Here is an 18,543-nt window from a genome sequence, read left to right on the forward strand (position 1 = left end):
TTTCTTTTTTTTTTCTTTTTGTATTTGCAGGACACTTGAAACAGAGAGAGAAGAAAGCAACATCTTTTGACTATGCAAGGAGGACCAATTGAAATAGTTTCCTTTAATGTAAACGGAGTTCTCAATCCTATTAAGAGAAGCAAAATTTTAGCAAAACTGAAACAGGAGAAGGCGCACGTGGCCTTCCTTCAAGAAACACACCTGAGTCAATCAGAACATGAAAAATTAAAAAGACAGGGATTTAAACATGCTTTCTCCTCTTCTTTCACAACGGGGCATAAAAGGGGGGTTGCCATATTAATTTCGAGCTCAGTTAGCTGTGAGCATCTGACACAGAAAAAAGACGCAGAGGGGAGATATATCAAGATTTCTGGGAAAATTGAAGGGCTAGAGGTAACTTTCATAAGTGCCTATATATCACCGGGAAGTGACTGGTCGCTATATAAACACATTTCTGACCTAATGGTTAACTCTCGGGGCGTCATCGTGCGCGGAGGAGACTTCAATATTAGATTAACCAAATTGGATGTGTCAAGTGGTCATAACAGGGAAAACTCATTAATTAAAAAAGTAAATTCATTGATGAAAGAATTAGGAATTATCGAAGTATGGAGGGAATTACACCCTCAAAGGAAGGATTATACACATTACTCCTCCCCACACAATGTATACTCCAGATTAGATTATTTTTTCATGTTTGGTAGTGACTCATTTAGAGTACAAGGGTGTAAAATAAAAACTATCGACCTTTCAGATCACAGTCCTCTCTCACTATTGGTGACTTTAGATAAGAAGGCCAGGAAAGGGCTGTGGAAGTTCACCTCCAACTTACTAAATGATTCAAAAATAAAACAAAAACTAAAAGAAGAAATTAAAGAATTTATTAAAGTAAATGATACTGATGAGGTCTCACAAATTATGGTGTGGGACGCTCTAAAAGTTGTTATAAGAGGGAAAATAATATCAATGTTGGCGTATATGAAGAAATTGAAGGGGCAGAAACTAGCAGATTTACAAGGAAAATTAAAGAAATTACAATTATTAGATAGTAGTAATAGCAGCTTGACTGTAAAAGAGGAAATTAAACAAATACAAACTCAAATCAATGATATTTATACGCAAGAAATCCAGAAAAAAAATGGTCTTCTTAAGACAAATATATTACGAAATTGGGAGCAAGTCAACCAAACTCTTGGCATACAAACTATGTAAACAGAGAATGGAAAGCACAATTTATAAAATAAAACACCTACACACAGGGCTAGTTGAAAACAAACTCGAAAAAATTCAAGAAAGTTTTGAATTATTTTATAGAAATTTATACTCTCAACAACAAACTTGTAGTGAGTCACAAATTGATGATTTTCTTGCATCCTTGAACCTTCCAGAACTAACAGGGGTTCAAAATGATAAACTAATGCAGGCAATGACAATTAAAGAAATCCACATAGCAATTTCTAAACTTAAAACTGGAAAAACCCCTGGGCCTGATGGCTATACATCTGAGTGGTACAGGACCTTTAAAGAGGAGTTATCTCCGATCCTACTAAAGACATTCAACTGGATTATGAAGAATGACAGAATACCCCCATCATGGAAAGACGCAGTGATCTCCATTATTCCAAAGGAGGGCAAGGACAGAGAAATTTGTGGCAGTTAGAGACTAATCAGTGTATTTAATTTAGACTATAAATTGTTTAAAGCAATAATGGCACGCAGACTTGAAAATTACTTAACAGACCTCATTAACTTGGACCAATGCGGTTTTATCCAAGGTAGACAGACAGTACACAACATAAGACGTTCATTACATATCATAGAACAAATAACCAAGGACAGGACACAGGCACTACTGGTTGGACTAGACGCTGAGAAAGCCTTTGACTCTGTCAAATGGCTCTTTCTCTACAAAGTATTGAATAAATTTGGCTTTCAAGAAAATTTCATAACATTAATTGGATCCCTATATGATGAGCCTGGGGCATGCGTAAAGATCAATGGTGATCTCTCAGACTCCTTCATCTTGGAGAGGGGGACTAGACGGGTGTCCGCTCTCACCCCTCCTCTTCGCTCTTTATATTGAACCCCTCGGCCAGATATTAAGACAGACTAAGGAGATTAAAGGTATTACTATGGGCGGAGAGGAACAAAAGGTTGCAATGTTTGCGGATGATGTGTTGGTCTTTCTGGGGGAACCTGGGGAATCATTTGTTCAGTTAATGTCCCTTTTGACTGATTTTGGAAATTTGTCCAGCTATAAATTAAACATATCAAAGACAGAGGTGATGACTATAAACTACTCAGCATCAACCTACCTACAAGAAAGGTTCCACCTTAATTGGGAATCAGACTCCCTGAATTACTTGGGTATAACCCTCATTAGGGACATATCCATGCTTTCAAAAGCCAATTATGACCCTCTTTCCTTAGCAATAAAATCAGACCTAAATAGATGGAATCTGGTCCCATTCCTCAATTTAAATTCAAGGATAATGTCAGTAAAAATGAATGTCGTTCCAAGACTATACTTTATTTATTTAGAACTTTAGCCATTGAAGTAAGTGAGGCGCAGTTTGGGGAGTGGGACAAGTGGATCTCCAGGTTTATATGGCAGGGGAAGAAACCAAGGATTCACCACTCAGTGTTACAACTAGGTAAAGAAAAAGGAGGTGTAACACTCCCATGTTTACAATATTATTACTTTGCTGCACAGATCATTCCTCTGTTGCAATGGTGTAACCCATACATGATAGCTAAATGGAAAACAATAGAATTTAATTCCTGTCCTAAATTCCCACTACAAGCTGCCATAGCTGACAGGAAACTAGCAAATAGATTAAGAGGGGAGGGGCTATGGGTAGAACATACACTGAAAATATGGTACAAAGTAGTCAAAGGGGGTAAATTGGAAAATATGCTAAAAATCTTAAGATGGTGTGCATATGACACTGATTTCAAACCTAACTTAAATGATGGACGATTCAAATTATGGACAAAAAACGGACTAACAACTTTTCATTCTTTTACACACAAGGAAATACTCTGCAGCTTTCAGTCACTACAAACAATGGTTTGGGGCGGAATGATTTCTTCAGATTCCTACAGATGCGAGACTACTTTAACAATCAATGCAACATTGCAAGAAGAATATGATTTCTATAAAATTATTAAAGCATCATATAAGGGCTCCCTGAAAAAAGCTATCTCCAAGTTATATACTGCGCTCCTAAATGCTAAAAATGACAATACTCTTCACATTAAGAAAAAATGGCAAATGGAGAGGGAGTGGCTATATCTAATGAGAACTGGGAGAAAATTTGTGTTTCCAGTGGTGCTCCACTAGTTCACTGTCCTGGAGAGAGCACTGCTGGAAAAATATAAGATTTTTCAGAACACCCCTGCAGAGTAAATATAAAAATTTAAATGCAGAATGTTGGAGAAAATGTGGCTCTCTAGAGGAGGAGCATTTCCATGTGTTTTGGTCTTGCCCGGTTTTAAATCAATACTGGTCTGGAATCCATAAGGCTCTGAAAGATGTCTTCAAGGTTCAAATTAATAATGATTTTATAAGCCTATATCTTGGTTTGATTGCATCTGTTGAAGGAAGAGGGGATGTGAGGCTGCTCCAGGCTCTTCCAGCAGCCAGTAAAAAATCAATTACACGAAAATGGATAAATCCAACCCCCCCCCCCAACATTAGAAGACTGGTTTAACAGTTTCAGAAATAGTTAAATTGGCATTTTCCTTACGAACCCAGAAAGAAAAATTTTATAATATTTGAAGGGGATGGCTCAGGTTCATATCCCCGTATAGAAGTGATTTTTATATATATATTTTATATAGTGATTTTATATTTTTTTTATGTTTGAATCCTGGTGGTACTGAAACTCTGTATCAATCTCCGGAAACGGTAATAAGATGACTGGATATAGTTCTTTCTGTATATGTTTTTTTTTTTTTAAAGTACCTGAAATACTCAGTTAAAGCCACAATGTTGTTCTGTTCATTTATTCAAACATGTAAAAGCAAGAAAAGAACTCATCTGGTATGTTTAAACAGATTGGAATGAATGCATCCTTTTCAATAAAAAAGTGAATGAAAAAAAGTAAATAATCTTTTGTGATGATTTGTCTGATGCTGCGTCACATTTTTATGCTGATGACACTGTAATTTACTGTTTCGCTTCCTCAGCCTTAAAATGGAGTTGTTGCAGTCGGCCTTTGACACTGTTCAGCTCCTTTTGAAACAGCTCAAGTTGGTGCTGAATGCAGACAAATCAAAGACTATGCTGTTTTCAAATGGCAAGCAGCTTCCATTTCCCCTTCCTAAGTTGTCAACCATTTATGGAGCAGAAACTGAAACGGTCACATCTTACAAAATACTTGGGCATCTTAATTGATGAGAACTTGTCTTTTAAATTGCATACTGATAAACTTGTTTTTAAACTGAAATTGAAACTGGGTTTCTTTTTTTGAAATAAATCATGTTTTTCTTTGCAAGCTAGAAAAAACTGATCACCACAGTCTTTCTGCCCTTGTTGGACTATGGAGACTTGCTTTTTATGAATGCTCCTTATCAGTTTTTATTGAAACTGGATGCTGTATACCATTGTGCTTTACATTTTATTACTGGCTGCAGTTATCGTGTACATCACTGCTCATTATATGCCGCTGCACATTGTTCATCCTTGTCTGTTCGTAGACGCTCTCATTGGCTGATTTTTTTCTGTAGATGTATTCTTAGACTTCTGCCTTCATATTTCTGTTCATATATGTGTAGAAATCACAGCACTTATGGCCTGTGCTCTCAGGACATTATACTGATGCAGGTCCCAAGAGTCAGAACTGAATTGGGCAAAAAGGCTTTTAAAGTTGCTGCCCCATCCACATGGAACATTTTGCAGAAGGACCTCAAATTGACACATCTTGTAACTTTGGGATAATTTAAAACAATCATAAAGGACACAGAGTTAAGGACAATTGGACTGTGTAATTGTGTTTTGTAACTACGAGGTCTGTTAGAAAAGTATCCAACCTTTTTATTTTTTGGAAAAACCTGATGGATTTGAATCACGTGTGCTTGCATGAGCCAACCTTGAACCTTTGTGCGCATGCGTGAATTTTTCACGCCTGTCCATTGCGTCATTTGCTTGTAAGCAGCCTTTGTGTGAGGATGGGTGGAGTCTCTTGTCATTTTTTCTTTGCAAGGAAAATGGTGGAACGACTGGAGCAGCGCGACTGCATCAAATTTTGCCAGAAACTGGGCGACAGCCAGGTGGAAACCATTCAGATTATTCAGACGGCTTTCAGTGACGATCCTCTGGTCATCACACAGATTAAGGAGCGGTACAACCGGTTTAAAGACGTCCGCACAACAGTGGAGAGCGCGCCACGCTCTGGGCGGCCATCAACATGCAGAAATGACCGGATAATTTCCAAAGTGAACGCTGTGGTGATGCGGGACCGTCGTGTGACTATCCGAGAAATTGTGGAAGAGGTGGACATCACCACTTTTTCGGCACATTCCACTGTGACAGAAGATTTTGCCATGAAAAGGAGTGGCGGTGAAATTCATTGGCACGAAGCTGATGGCGCAGCAAAAGCACCTCCGTGTTGAAGCCTCACAGGACATGTTGTGACATGCCCACCTCGTCCACCATTCAGAAGATTCAGACGGCTGTCGGTGATGATCCTCTGGTCATCACACAGATTAAGGAGCGGTACAACCGGTTTAAAGACGTCCGCACAACGGTGGAGAGCGAGCCACGCTCCGGTCGGCCATCAACATGCAGAAATGACCAGATCATTTCCAAAGTGAACTCTGTGGTGATGCGGGATCGTCGTGTGACTATCCGAGAAATTGTGGAAGAGGTGGACATCAGCACTTTTTCGGCACATTCCACTGTGACAGAAGATTTTGCCATGAAAAGAGTGGCGGTGAAATTCATTGGCACGAAGCTGATGGCGCAGCAAAAGCACCTGTGTTGAAGCCTCACAGGACATGTTGTGACATGCCCACCTCGTCCACCATTCAGAAGATTCAGACGGCTTTCGGTGGCTTTTCAGTCGTGTGACTATCCGAGAAATTGTGGACGAGGTGGGCATGTTACAACATGTCCTGTGAGACTTCAACACAAAGGCTCTCAAGGTAATTGCTGCTAAGCATACAGAGATTTAAGTTAAACTTTAAATTAAATCTTCTGAAACAAGACATTTTACTGTGATATTAAGTTAAAGGTGCAGCGTTAATCAAAACAATATTTAGTTGAATACTAAACAAAGGACAAAATACTTACTTGAAACTAAATTATTACTTTCAAATTTCCTAAAGTTAAGTTAACTAAATAATTTTATAATTATAATATATATAATAATAATATAATATATAATATTAGAATTATATAATAATTTGTATTTTCTTTTGTGAGCAGTTCTCACAGGTTGCCAAAGGAGAATAAACTCTGTTATAACTACCTCGTGCTCATGCTACATCCATTGAGGGTGCTACAGTATATATATATATATATATCATGTAAATAATGTCACTGCAAAAACATAAATGTATCAGTCTAATTTCTCCTCAAAATATCCAATTTAAGCTTTAATTTACTCGTATTATGATGTCTTACATCTTTCACAAATATGCTGAGCAGAAAACATGTTTCATTTCAGATATGATAAAAAAAAAACATTCTTTCACTGAAAGAGCTTGACGATGTATCAGCTAAAAACCAGTGCTGATATCCATCTGAAATTTCACCTGTTTTATGACTGAGTCTTACTGAGTCTGGCTTAATTTTTTTTTTTAACTGGAAATTAAACAAATATAATCGGTAAGATTTTTTTTTGGGGGGGGGGGGGGGGTTGCAGTGTTTTTAAAGGAGACCTGCATTGAAAAAAATGCAGTCAGATTTTTTGAACAAAAAATGACTTACATTTACACATGAGATCCTTCTGAATGTAGTAAAGTAAATCTGCAAGTCCAGATCTGTCATTCAACGGAGAAATCTTCATTTGAAAATGACAAATTTACAGCTAACATTTAGCCCTCCGCAAATTGTCCCTCTCATCATGGACGCTGCCGAGACGTCACAGACAAGACCCTCTCCCAGCATGCATTGTGCCAACTGTAATTTGTGGATTTACTGTTGTGTGGGCCGCCAGAAGAGGTGGTACTGCTGGCCCACCACCAGAGGGCGCCCTGCCTGAAGTGCGGGCTTCAGGCACAAGAGGGCGCAGCCGCCTACAGGAACAGCCGAGGTGACAGCTGTCACTCATCAACTATGACAGCTGTCACCGATCATCTGCATCTCACCCGGGATAAAAGCAGGACGACACCTAGACCACATCGCCGAGATATCGACTTCTGTGAGAGGTAATATTCTCTGCCAGCATTCAGTGTTTCAAGAGCTCTTGTGTTGCAGCTGTCAACCAGAGGACCGGCGTGGGTCGCGACTGTTTCGTCCTTCGTCTCGTCAGATAAGTGGTTAAACAGACGCTGCACGAGTGTGTGTTAAAGGTGGAGGTGGAATTCCCACCATTATTGTTACGGGGTGTACACACACCCACACTTGACTGTCTTTGTTCTCCGCCAGCAGTACCAGATCCGACACGCTGAGACGGTGGCCACCTGGGGACTTCGGGACTTGGCGGCTCCAGTATCCTTCGGGTTCGGTGGCGGTGGAAATCGTGTGGTTCCGGTTCATCTCCAGACAGGCGGCTCCTATCGTCGAGCCTGCCCACACGACACCTTCATTAATTGACTTGTATTCATTCTGTAATCTGCTGTGTGTGGTTGTGACATTCACAACAGTAAAGTGTTCTAATTTAACTCCCTCTATTGTCCGTTCATTTACGCCCCCTGTTGTGGGTCCGTGTCACTACACTTTCCCAACATTTACGTTAGTTTGCATCTGCACCTTTTTTTTGTCTTCTACTGAAGGATCTACTTTTTTTAAAACTTCATATTGTCTTGCGGCACGTTTGGTGAGTACACATTTCTTTTATTTGTGCTTGCAAATTATTTTGGGGGACTTTTTCATACGCCCGTTTGATTGAGTGGTGTCGCAATGAAAATCTACTGTCTTTCGCCTCCGGTACCATCGCGGGATATGGAGGCGAGACCCGCAAAGAATCCCAGTCATTAAAAATATATAAACCTCTCTCAGCGTCCATGGAGCTCTGGGGCTCCGATTGCCGAGACGCGCGGTGCTGTGGATTTTGCCGCAAGAAGTCTGTCCTTGCAGCAACAGGTGTACTGGCCGCTTCGCATTACAACAGCGAGCGTAGCGGAGGCAGAGAGCGGGAGAGGAAGAACGGCACCTGCTGTCGATGTCGTTGCTGATCTGAGCACACAGATCTGTATCTCACATTCATTGCAGCTTACTTTTGGATGTTGAAACCAGGACGTGTATAAGTAACATTACTAACAGATAAAATCAATTTCAATGCGGGATCGGACTGAAGGCGGGGGCGCGTCGTCTTGTCCCTGACGTCATGGAAATGATACGGCTGTACAAACTGTTTTCACAGAGGGCTAAATTTTAGCTGCAAATTTGTAATTTTTAAATGAAGATTTCTCCGCTGAATTACAAATTTGGGCTTACAGATTTACTTTACTGCATTCACAAGGGTCTTATAAATACATATCAGCTATTTCTTTCTGAAATCTGACCACATTTATTTCAGTGCAGGTCTACTTTAATGTTACTTGCTGGGGAAGTCAAAAGAAATGAGTTTGAATATAATTCTGTGCAACAATCTGTGAGGCGTGGTGATAACGGGAGAGGCCAACAGCAAAAGAAGGTCAGCTTTTAATGAAGCAACTGACTGAGTCACAGCTTTGACACCTTACCACACTTAAACTAAGCACATTTTTACCTCTGCTCATTTTTTGCTTTGGACAGTTTTCACTTTTCTTACCAACGACAACGCTGCACCGCGGCTAGTTCTCCGACTCCGCTGTATGTGCTAGCAAGGAGACGATTGCAAGATCTGATCAGATTAGAAATAGTTACCTGTATTAAAAAAGAGACAGAAGCGTCCCACAAACTACATCGTCTGTCTCTGTCTCTCTCTTTCCATGATCTGTCTGTCTCTCTCTGGTTCAGTTTCTCTCTCTTCATGTCTTTATCTCTCTGTGTCTCTGTCCATCCGTCCGTCCACCGGTCCCTTTCTGTCTGTCTTTCTCTCTCCATCTATCATTTTCTATCTCTCCATCCCTGTCTCTCTCGTTTCTCTCTCATCCATCTGTCTCTGTCTTTCTCTCATCCATGTGTCTGTCTTTCTTTCTGTCTCTCCATCCCTGTCTCTCATTTCTCTCTCATCCATCTGTCTGTCTTTCTCTCTCCATCTGTCTATCATTCTTTCTGTCTCTCCATCCCTGTCTGTGTCTCTCGGTCCGGGGCCCAGAGAAGACCTGGACACATTTTCAGAGGCAAACGGGGGTCGTGACGTCACAAAGGTGTGTATCTGACTCGGTGTCCTTTGCGCACGTGCGGCCTGCTGCTGCAGCGCTGAAGTATAAACGCTCCAGAAGGCGTTCTTACCCTCCGTCCGGTTCCGTACCGGGCCCGACAGTCCTCCGCTCCGGTGTCAGGCAGCGAGCCGGAGTCGGACTCCTCGCCCTCCTCCAGCTCCTCCTCTCTCCGCTCGGTTTTCAGACGCTTGGCCGCCCTCCCGCTCTCCTCGCGCTCGCCGATCTCCTGAAGCGTCGACATGCTGCGGTTCGGTTCTGCGGTTCGACGGTTCGAGTCCCTGCAGCGGCTCCACTCTCGGCCCCCGTGTGCGCGTGAGGCGACACAGCCCGCCCGCGCTCCCTCCTGATTGGTCACTCGGATCCTGCGGCTGAAAGCCCGCGCTGTGATTGGCCACTGAGGACGCGTCATCAGCCAGCTGATTTTATTTATTTTAAATCCTTTATTATACTCAACAAAAATATAAACGCAACACTTTTGGTTTTGCTCCCATTTTGTATGAGATGAACTCAAAGATCTAAAACTTTTTCCACATACACAATATCACCATTTCCCTCAAATATTGTTCACAAACCAGTCTAAATCTGTGATAGTGAGCACTTCTCCTTTGCTGAGATAATCCATCCCACCTCACAGGTGTGCCATACCGAAGATGCTGATTAGACACCATGATTATTGCACAGGTGTGCCTTAGACTGCCCACAATAAAAGGCCACTCTGAAAGGTGCAGTTTTATCACACAGCACAATGCCACAGATGTCGCAAGATTTGAGGGAGCGTGCAGTTGGCATGCTGACAGCAGGAATGTCAACCAGAGCTGTTGCTCGTGTATTGAATGTTCATTTCTCTACCATAAGCCGTCTACAAAGGCGTTTCAGAGAATTTGGCAGTACATCCAACCAGCCTCACAACCGCAGACCACGTGTAACCACACCAGCCCAGGACCTCCACATCCAACATGTTCACCTCCAAGATCATCTGAGACCAGCCACTCGGACAGCTGCTGAAACAATCGGTTTGCATAACCAAAGAATTTCTGCACAAACTGTCAGAAACCATCTCAGGGAAGCTCATCTGCATGCTCGTAGTCCTCATCGGGGTCTCAACCTGACTCCAGTTCGTCAACGTAACCAACTTGAGTGGGCAAATGCTCACATTCGCTGGCATTTGGCACGTTGGAGAGGTGTTCTCTTCACGGATGAATCCCGGTTCACACTGTCCAGGGCAGATGGCAGACAGCGTGTGTGGCGTCATGTGGGTGAGCGGTTTTCTGATGTCAATGTTGTGGATCGAGTGGCCCATGGTGGCGGTGGGGTTATGGTATGGGCAGGCATCTGTTATGGACGAAGAACACAGGTGCATTTTATTGTTGGCATTTTGAATGCACAGAGATACCGTGACGAGATCCTGAGGCCCATTGTTGTGCCAACATCCAAGAACATCACCTCATGTTGCAGCAGGATAATGCACGGCCCCATGTTGCAAGGATCTGTACACAATTCTTGGAAGCTGAAAATGTCCCAGTTCTTGCATGGCCGGCATACTCACCGGACATGTCACCCATTGAGCATGTTTGGGATGCTCTGGACCGGCGTATACAACAGCGTGTACCAGTTCCTGCCAATATCCAGCAACTTTGCACAGCCATTGAAGAGGAGTGGACCAACATTCCACAGGCCACAATTGACAACCTGATCAACTCTATGCGAAGGAGAGGTGTTGCACTGCATGAGGCAAATGGTGGTCACACCAGATACTGACTGGTATCCCCCCCCAATAAAACAAAACTGCACCTTTCAGAGTGGCCTTTTATTGTGGGCAGTCTAAGGCACACCTGTGCACTAATCATGGTGTCTAATCAGCATCTTGATATGGCACACCTGTGAGGTGGGATGGATTATCTCAGCAAAGGAGAAGTGCTCACTATCACAGATTTAGACTGGTTTGTGAACAATATTTGAGGGAAATGGTGATATTGTGTATGTGGAAAAAGTTTTGGATCTTTGAGTTCATCTCATACAAAATGGGAGCAAAACCAAAAGTGTTGCATTTATATTTTTGTTGAGTAGATAAATCAGTCAGAATCGGAATTAGAATCAGAATCAGAATGCCTTATTCTCACTGCACAGCTCTACAGCGGAACTTTCTGCTATTGCAAAAAGATACAAATATAAAATAAAATATCAATAATCAATACTGCACCTTGGGTCAGTCGAATAGTGAGCAATTATTGGAGTTAATTGAATCAATAATTGTGTTGTAATACTACTAACCCTAACCCTAACCCTAACCCTTACTGCACATGTGGTAGATTAATTTTATTAAGAAACTGATCATTGATATTGATCATTTCATAAGGCAGCAAATCAGTCATTAAAAGCTGTTTTAAAATACATAATTGAAATCAGTCAGTTAAAACAGTAAAGTTAGGGAGTTAATTTATAAGCAAATGCCTGAAATGTAAAACTCTTTCATAATTAATGATTTTGAAATTCATTTTGAATTACATTAAAATTGTGAGAGCTGTTAAAATGTTAAGTGCTACGAAAGAGCTAAAAATGGGTTAAAACAAGGTTAAAACGGCAGTAAATGTACCGGTCAGGTTATTTTATCAGGGATCCACCTGTTCAGAGAGATTCGTGGTGATTGATTAGTTATGCCTGCAGAGACCAGGAGGGGGAGCTCGCGGTCACGATGCTTCATTCTCAATGAAGCTGCATGAGAGGAAACATTGTGTCTGAGCGTCTTTATTGATATTTCCCCTTTTCAGGGTGTAACACACATTCTTCAAAACTAAGAAGCTGAGTTAAAGAACGCTGAGCAAAGTAAATATAGTTTGTCCAAAAACACTTTAAACCAGAGCAAACCGAGATTTCTGACGTCCGTCAATCGGGATCCGGATCACCTTCAAAACTCAGTGTAGTCTTCCGTGGTCTAAGACCTATCCGTGGTGAAAATTACGTTAAAATCCGTGCAGTAGTTTTGATGTAATCCTGCTACAGACAGACAGACAAATAAACAGCGATTATTTTATGAAGTCTTTGACGGACGTCAGACGCATCATGATCCTCTGACCAGCAACTAGATGACATTAGTTTGATGCACAAAACACACATAACACGATACCTGCTATGTATTACTGCACGTCATGAGCTACTGTACTTTGTGTTGTTATATGTCATGGGTTACTGCACTTTGTATTACTGCACGTCATGAGCTACTGTACTTTGTGTTGTTATATGTCATGGGTTACTGCACTTTGTATTACTGCACGTCATGAGCTACTGTACTTTGTGTTGTTATATGTCATGGGTTACTGCACTTTGTATTACTGCATGTCATGAGCTACTGTACTTTGTGTTGTTACATGTCATGGGTTACTGCACTTTGTATTACTGCACGTCATGAGCTACTGTACTTTGTGTTGTTACATGTCATGGGTTACTGCACTTTGTATTACTGCACGTCATGAGCTACTGTACTTTGTGTTGTTACATGTCATGGGTTACTGCACTTTGTATTACTGCACGTCATGAGCTACTGTACTTTGTGTTGTTACATGTCATGGGTTACTGCACTTTGTATTACTGCACGTCATGAGCTACTGTACTTTGTGTTGTTATATGTCATGGGTTACTGCACTTTGTATTACTGCACACCATGAGCTACTGTACTTTGTGTTGTTACATGTCATGGGTTACTGCACTTTGTATTACTGCACATCATGAACTACCGTACTTTGTTTTAGGGCACATCATGATTTAGTACACTTTGTATTATTGCTTGTCGTGATATACTACACTTTGTATTACTGCACACCATGAGCTACCGTACTTTGTGTTGTTACATGTCATGGGTTACTACACTTTGTATTACTGCACACTATGAGCTACCGTACTTTGTGTTGTTACATGTCATGGGTTACTGCACTTTGTATTGCTGCACATCATGAACTACTGTACTTTGTTTTAGGGCACATCATGATTTAGTACACTTTGTATTATTGCTTGTTGTGAGTTACTACACTTTGTATTACTGCACACCATGAGCTACCGTACGTTGTGTTGTTACATGTCATGGGTTACTGCACTTTGTATTACTGCACGTCATGAACTACCGTACTTTGTGTTGTTACATGTCATGGGTTACTGCACTTTGTATTACTGCACATCATGAACTACCGTACTTTGTTTTATGGCACATCATGAACTACTGTACTTTGTTTTAGGGCACATCATGATTTATTACACTTTGTATTATTGTTTGTTGTGAGTTACTACACTTTGTATTACTGCACACCATGAGCTACCGTACTTTGTGTTGTTACATGTCATGGGTTACTGCACTTTGTATTACTGCACGTCATGAACTACCGTACTTTGTGTTGTTACATGTCATGGGTTACTGCACTTTGTATTACTGCACATCATGAACTACCGTACTTTGTTTTATGGCACATCATGAACTACTGTACTTTGTTTTAGGGCAAATCATGATTTATTACACTTTGTATTATTGTTTGTTGTGAGTTACTACACTTTGTATTACTGCACACCATGAGCTACCGTACTTTGTGTTGTTATATGTCATGGGTTACTGCACTTTGTATTACTGCACACCATGAGCTACTGTACTTTGTGTTGTTACATGTCATGGGTTACTGCACTTTGTATTACTGCACATCATGAACTACCGTACTTTGTTTTAGGGCACATCATGATTTAGTACACTTTGTATTATTGCTTGTCGTGAGTTACTACACTTTGTATTACTGCACACCATGAGCTACCGTACTTTGTGTTGTTATATGTCATGGGTTACTGCACTTTGCATTACTGCACGTCATGAGCTACTGTACTTTGTGTTGTTATATGTCATGGGTTACTGCACTTTGTATTACTGCACGTCATGAGCTACTGTACTTTGTGTTGTTATATGTCATGGGTTACTGCACTTTGTATTACTGCACGTCATGAGCTACTGTACTTTGTGTTGTTATATGTCATGGGTTACTGCACTTTGTATTACTGCACACCATGAGCTACTGTACTTTGTGTTGTTACATGTCATGGGTTACTGCACTTTGTATTACTGCACATCATGAACTACCGTACTTTGTTTTAGGGCACATCATGATTTAGTACACTTTGTATTATTGCTTGTCGTGAGTTACTACACTTTGTATTACTGCACACCATGAGCTACCGTACTTTGTGTTGTTATATGTCATGGGTTACTGCACTTTGTATTACTGCACGTCATGAGCTACTGTACTTTGTGTTGTTACATGTCATGGGTTACTGCACTTTGTATTACTGCACATCATGAACTACCGTACTTTGTTTTAGGGCACATCATGATTTAGTACACTTTGTATTATTGCTTGTCGTGATATACTACACTTTGTATTACTGCACACCATGAGCTACCGTACTTTGTGTTGTTACATGTCATGGGTTACTACACTTTGTATTACTGCACACCATGAGCTACCGTACTTTGTGTTGTTACATGTCATGGGTTACTGCACTTTGTATTGCTGCACATCATGAACTACTGTACTTTGTTTTAGGGCACATCATGATTTAGTACACTTTGTATTATTGCTTGTTGTGAGTTACTACACTTTGTATTACTGCACACCATGAGCTACCGTACGTTGTGTTGTTACATGTCATGGGTTACTGCACTTTGTATTACTGCACGTCATGAACTACCGTACTTTGTGTTGTTACATGTCATGGGTTACTGCACTTTGTATTACTGCACATCATGAACTACCGTACTTTGTTTTATGGCACATCATGAACTACTGTACTTTGTTTTAGGGCACATCATGATTTATTACACTTTGTATTATTGTTTGTTGTGAGTTACTACACTTTGTATTACTGCACACCATGAGCTACCGTACTTTGTGTTGTTACATGTCATGGGTTACTGCACTTTGTATTACTGCACGTCATGAACTACCGTACTTTGTGTTGTTACATGTCATGGGTTACTGCACTTTGTATTACTGCACATCATGAACTACCGTACTTTGTTTTATGGCACATCATGAACTACTGTACTTTGTTTTAGGGCAAATCATGATTTATTACACTTTGTATTATTGTTTGTTGTGAGTTACTACACTTTGTATTACTGCACACCATGAGCTACCGTACTTTGTGTTGTTATATGTCATGGGTTACTGCACTTTGTATTACTGCACGTCATGAGCTACTGTACTTTGTGTTGTTACATGTCATGTGTTACTGCACTTTGTATTACTGCACGTCATGAGCTACTGTACTTTGTGTTGTTACATGTCATGGGTTACTGCACTTTGTATTACTGCACATCATGAACTACCGTACTTTGTTTTAGGGCACATCATGATTTAGTACACTTTGTATTATTGCTCGTCGTGAGTTACTACACTTTGTATTACTGCACACCATGAGCTACCGTACTTTGTGTTGTTATATGTCATGGGTTACTGCACTTTGTATTACTGCACGTCATGAGCTACTGTACTTTGTGTTGTTACATGTCATGGGTTACTGCACTTTGTATTACTGCACATCATGAAGTACCGTACTTTGTTTTAGGGCACATCATGATTTAGTACACTTTGTATTATTGCTCGTCGTGACTTACTACACTTTGTATTACTGCACGTCATGAGCTACTGTACTTTGTGTTGTTACATGTCATGGGTTACTGTTGTGTGGGCCGCCAGAAGAGGAGGTACTGCTGGCCCACCACCAGAGGGCGCCCTGCCTGAAGTGCGGGCTTCAGGCACGAGAGGGCGCTGCCGCCACGGACACAGCTGGGGGTAACAGCTGTCACTCATCAACTCATGACAGCTGTCACCCATCTCCACTTCATCAATCCACTCCATAAAAGCCGGACGTTATCTCCACCTCGCTGCCGAGATATCATCTACCTGTGAAGGTACTTTTCTCTGCTGACTTAAATCATTGAGTAATAACCTGAACTTCTTTGCAGCCGTATTCCTGTGGCGTTTCATTATCTGTGGATTGGCGTAAAGTGTGATCAGCGACGTCTTCGCTTCACACTCCAGCCAGTGATTTAACAGGAGCTGCACGTGTGTGTGATTAGAGGTGGAGGTGACTTTCCACCTTCTGACTGTTTTTGTTACTGGGTGTGCACACACCCACATCTCACTGTTTGCACTCCTCGCCAGCAGTACCAGATCCGACAGTCGGAGACGGTGATCACCTGGGAATTCGGGACTTGGCGGCTCCAGTATTCACCGGGTTTGGTGGCGGAGGAAATCGTGTGGTTCCGGCTCTTCTCAGGACAGACGTCTTCTATCCTCGAGCCTGCCCACACGTCACCTTTGTGTATTGACTGCTAGCAGATTCTGTGATTGTCTGTATAATCGTTGTGCACATTCACAACATTAAATTGTTACCTTTTGGCTCATCTATTGACCGTTCATTTGCGCCCCCTGTTGTGGGTCCGTGTCACTACACTTTCCTAACAGGTTACTGCACTTTGTATTACTGCACGTCATGAACTACCATACTTTGTTTTAGGGCACATCATGAACTACTGTACTTTGTTTTAGGGCACATCATGATTTAGTACACTTTGTATTATTGCTTGTTGTGAGATACTACACTTTGTATTACTGCACACCATGAGCTACCGTACTTTGTGTTGTTACATGTCATGGGTTACTACACTTTGTATTACTGCACACCATGAGCTACCGTACTTTGTGTTGTTACATGTCATGGGTTACTGCACTTTGTATTGCTGCACATCATGAACTACTGTACTTTGTTTTAGGGCACATCATGATTTAGTACACTTTGTATTATTGCTTGTTGTGAGTTACTACACTTTGTTTTACTGCACACCATGAGCTACCGTACTTTGTGTTGTTACATGTCATGGGTTACTGCACTTTGTATTACTGCACGTCATGAGCTACTGTACTTTGTGTTGTTACATGTCATGGGTTACTGCACTTTGTATTACTGCACATCATGAACTACCATACTTTGTTTTAGGGCACATCATGAACTACTGTACTTTGTTTTAGGGCACATCATGATTTAGTACACTTTGTATTATTGCTTGTTGTGAGTTACTACACTTTGTATTACTGCACACCATGAGCTACCGTACTTTGTGTTGTTACATGTCATGGGTTACTGCACTTTGTATTACTGCACATCATGAGCTACTGTACTTTGTGTTGTTACATGTCATGGGTTACTGCACTTTGTATTACTGCACATCATGAACTACCGTACTTTGTTTTAGGGCACATCATGATTTAGTACACTTTGTATTATTGCTTGTCATGAGTTACTACACTTTGTATTACTGCACAACATGAGCTACCGTACTTTGTGTTGTTATATGTCATGGGTTACTGCACTTTGTATTACTGCACGTCATGAGCTACTGTACTTTGTGTTGTTACATGTCATGGGTTACTGCGCTTTGTATTACTGCACATCATGAGCTATTCTACTTTGTGTTGTTACATGTCATGGATTACTGCACTTTGTATTACTGCATGTCATGAGCTACTGTACTTTGTGTTGTTACATGTCATGGGTTACTGCACTTTGTATTACTGCACGTCATGAGCTACTGTACTTTGTGTTGTTACATGTCATGGGTTACTGCACTTTGTATTACTGCACATCATGAACTACCATACTTTGTTTTAGGGCACATCATGATTTAGTACACTTTGTATGATTGCTTGTCGTGAGTTACTACACTTTGTATTACTGCACACCATGAGCTACCGTACTTTGTTTTGTTATATGTCATGGGTTACTGCACTTTGTATTACTGCACACCATGAGCTACTGTACTTTGTGTTGTTACATGTCATGGGTTACTACACTTTGTATTACTGCACACCATGAGCTACCGTACTTTGTGTTGTTACATGTCATGGGTTACTGCACTTTGTATTGCTGCACATCATGAACTACTGTACTTTGTTTTAGGGCACATCATGATTTAGTACACTTTGTATTATTGCTTGTTGTGAGTTACTACACTTTGTATTACTGCACACCATGAGC

General features: G+C 41.1%; 1 protein-coding gene across 1 annotated transcript in view; it reads right to left on the bottom strand.

The window, feature by feature from the left end:
- LOC117523216 (heterogeneous nuclear ribonucleoprotein L-like) overlaps positions 1-9,789 on the bottom strand; it is a 203,418-nt gene extending 193,629 nt beyond the window's left edge. The window contains exon 1 of the mRNA XM_034184670.1: positions 9,548-9,789. Coding sequence (XP_034040561.1) covers positions 9,548-9,718 — 171 coding nt within the window. The 5' untranslated portion in view covers positions 9,719-9,789. The remainder of the gene's footprint in view (positions 1-9,547) is intronic.
- Between the last annotated feature and the right edge of the window lie 8,754 nt (positions 9,790-18,543).

The sequence above is a fragment of the Thalassophryne amazonica genome, chromosome 13 (genome assembly GCF_902500255.1).
Source record: "Thalassophryne amazonica chromosome 13, fThaAma1.1, whole genome shotgun sequence".
Classification (NCBI taxonomy): domain Eukaryota; kingdom Metazoa; phylum Chordata; class Actinopteri; order Batrachoidiformes; family Batrachoididae; genus Thalassophryne; species Thalassophryne amazonica.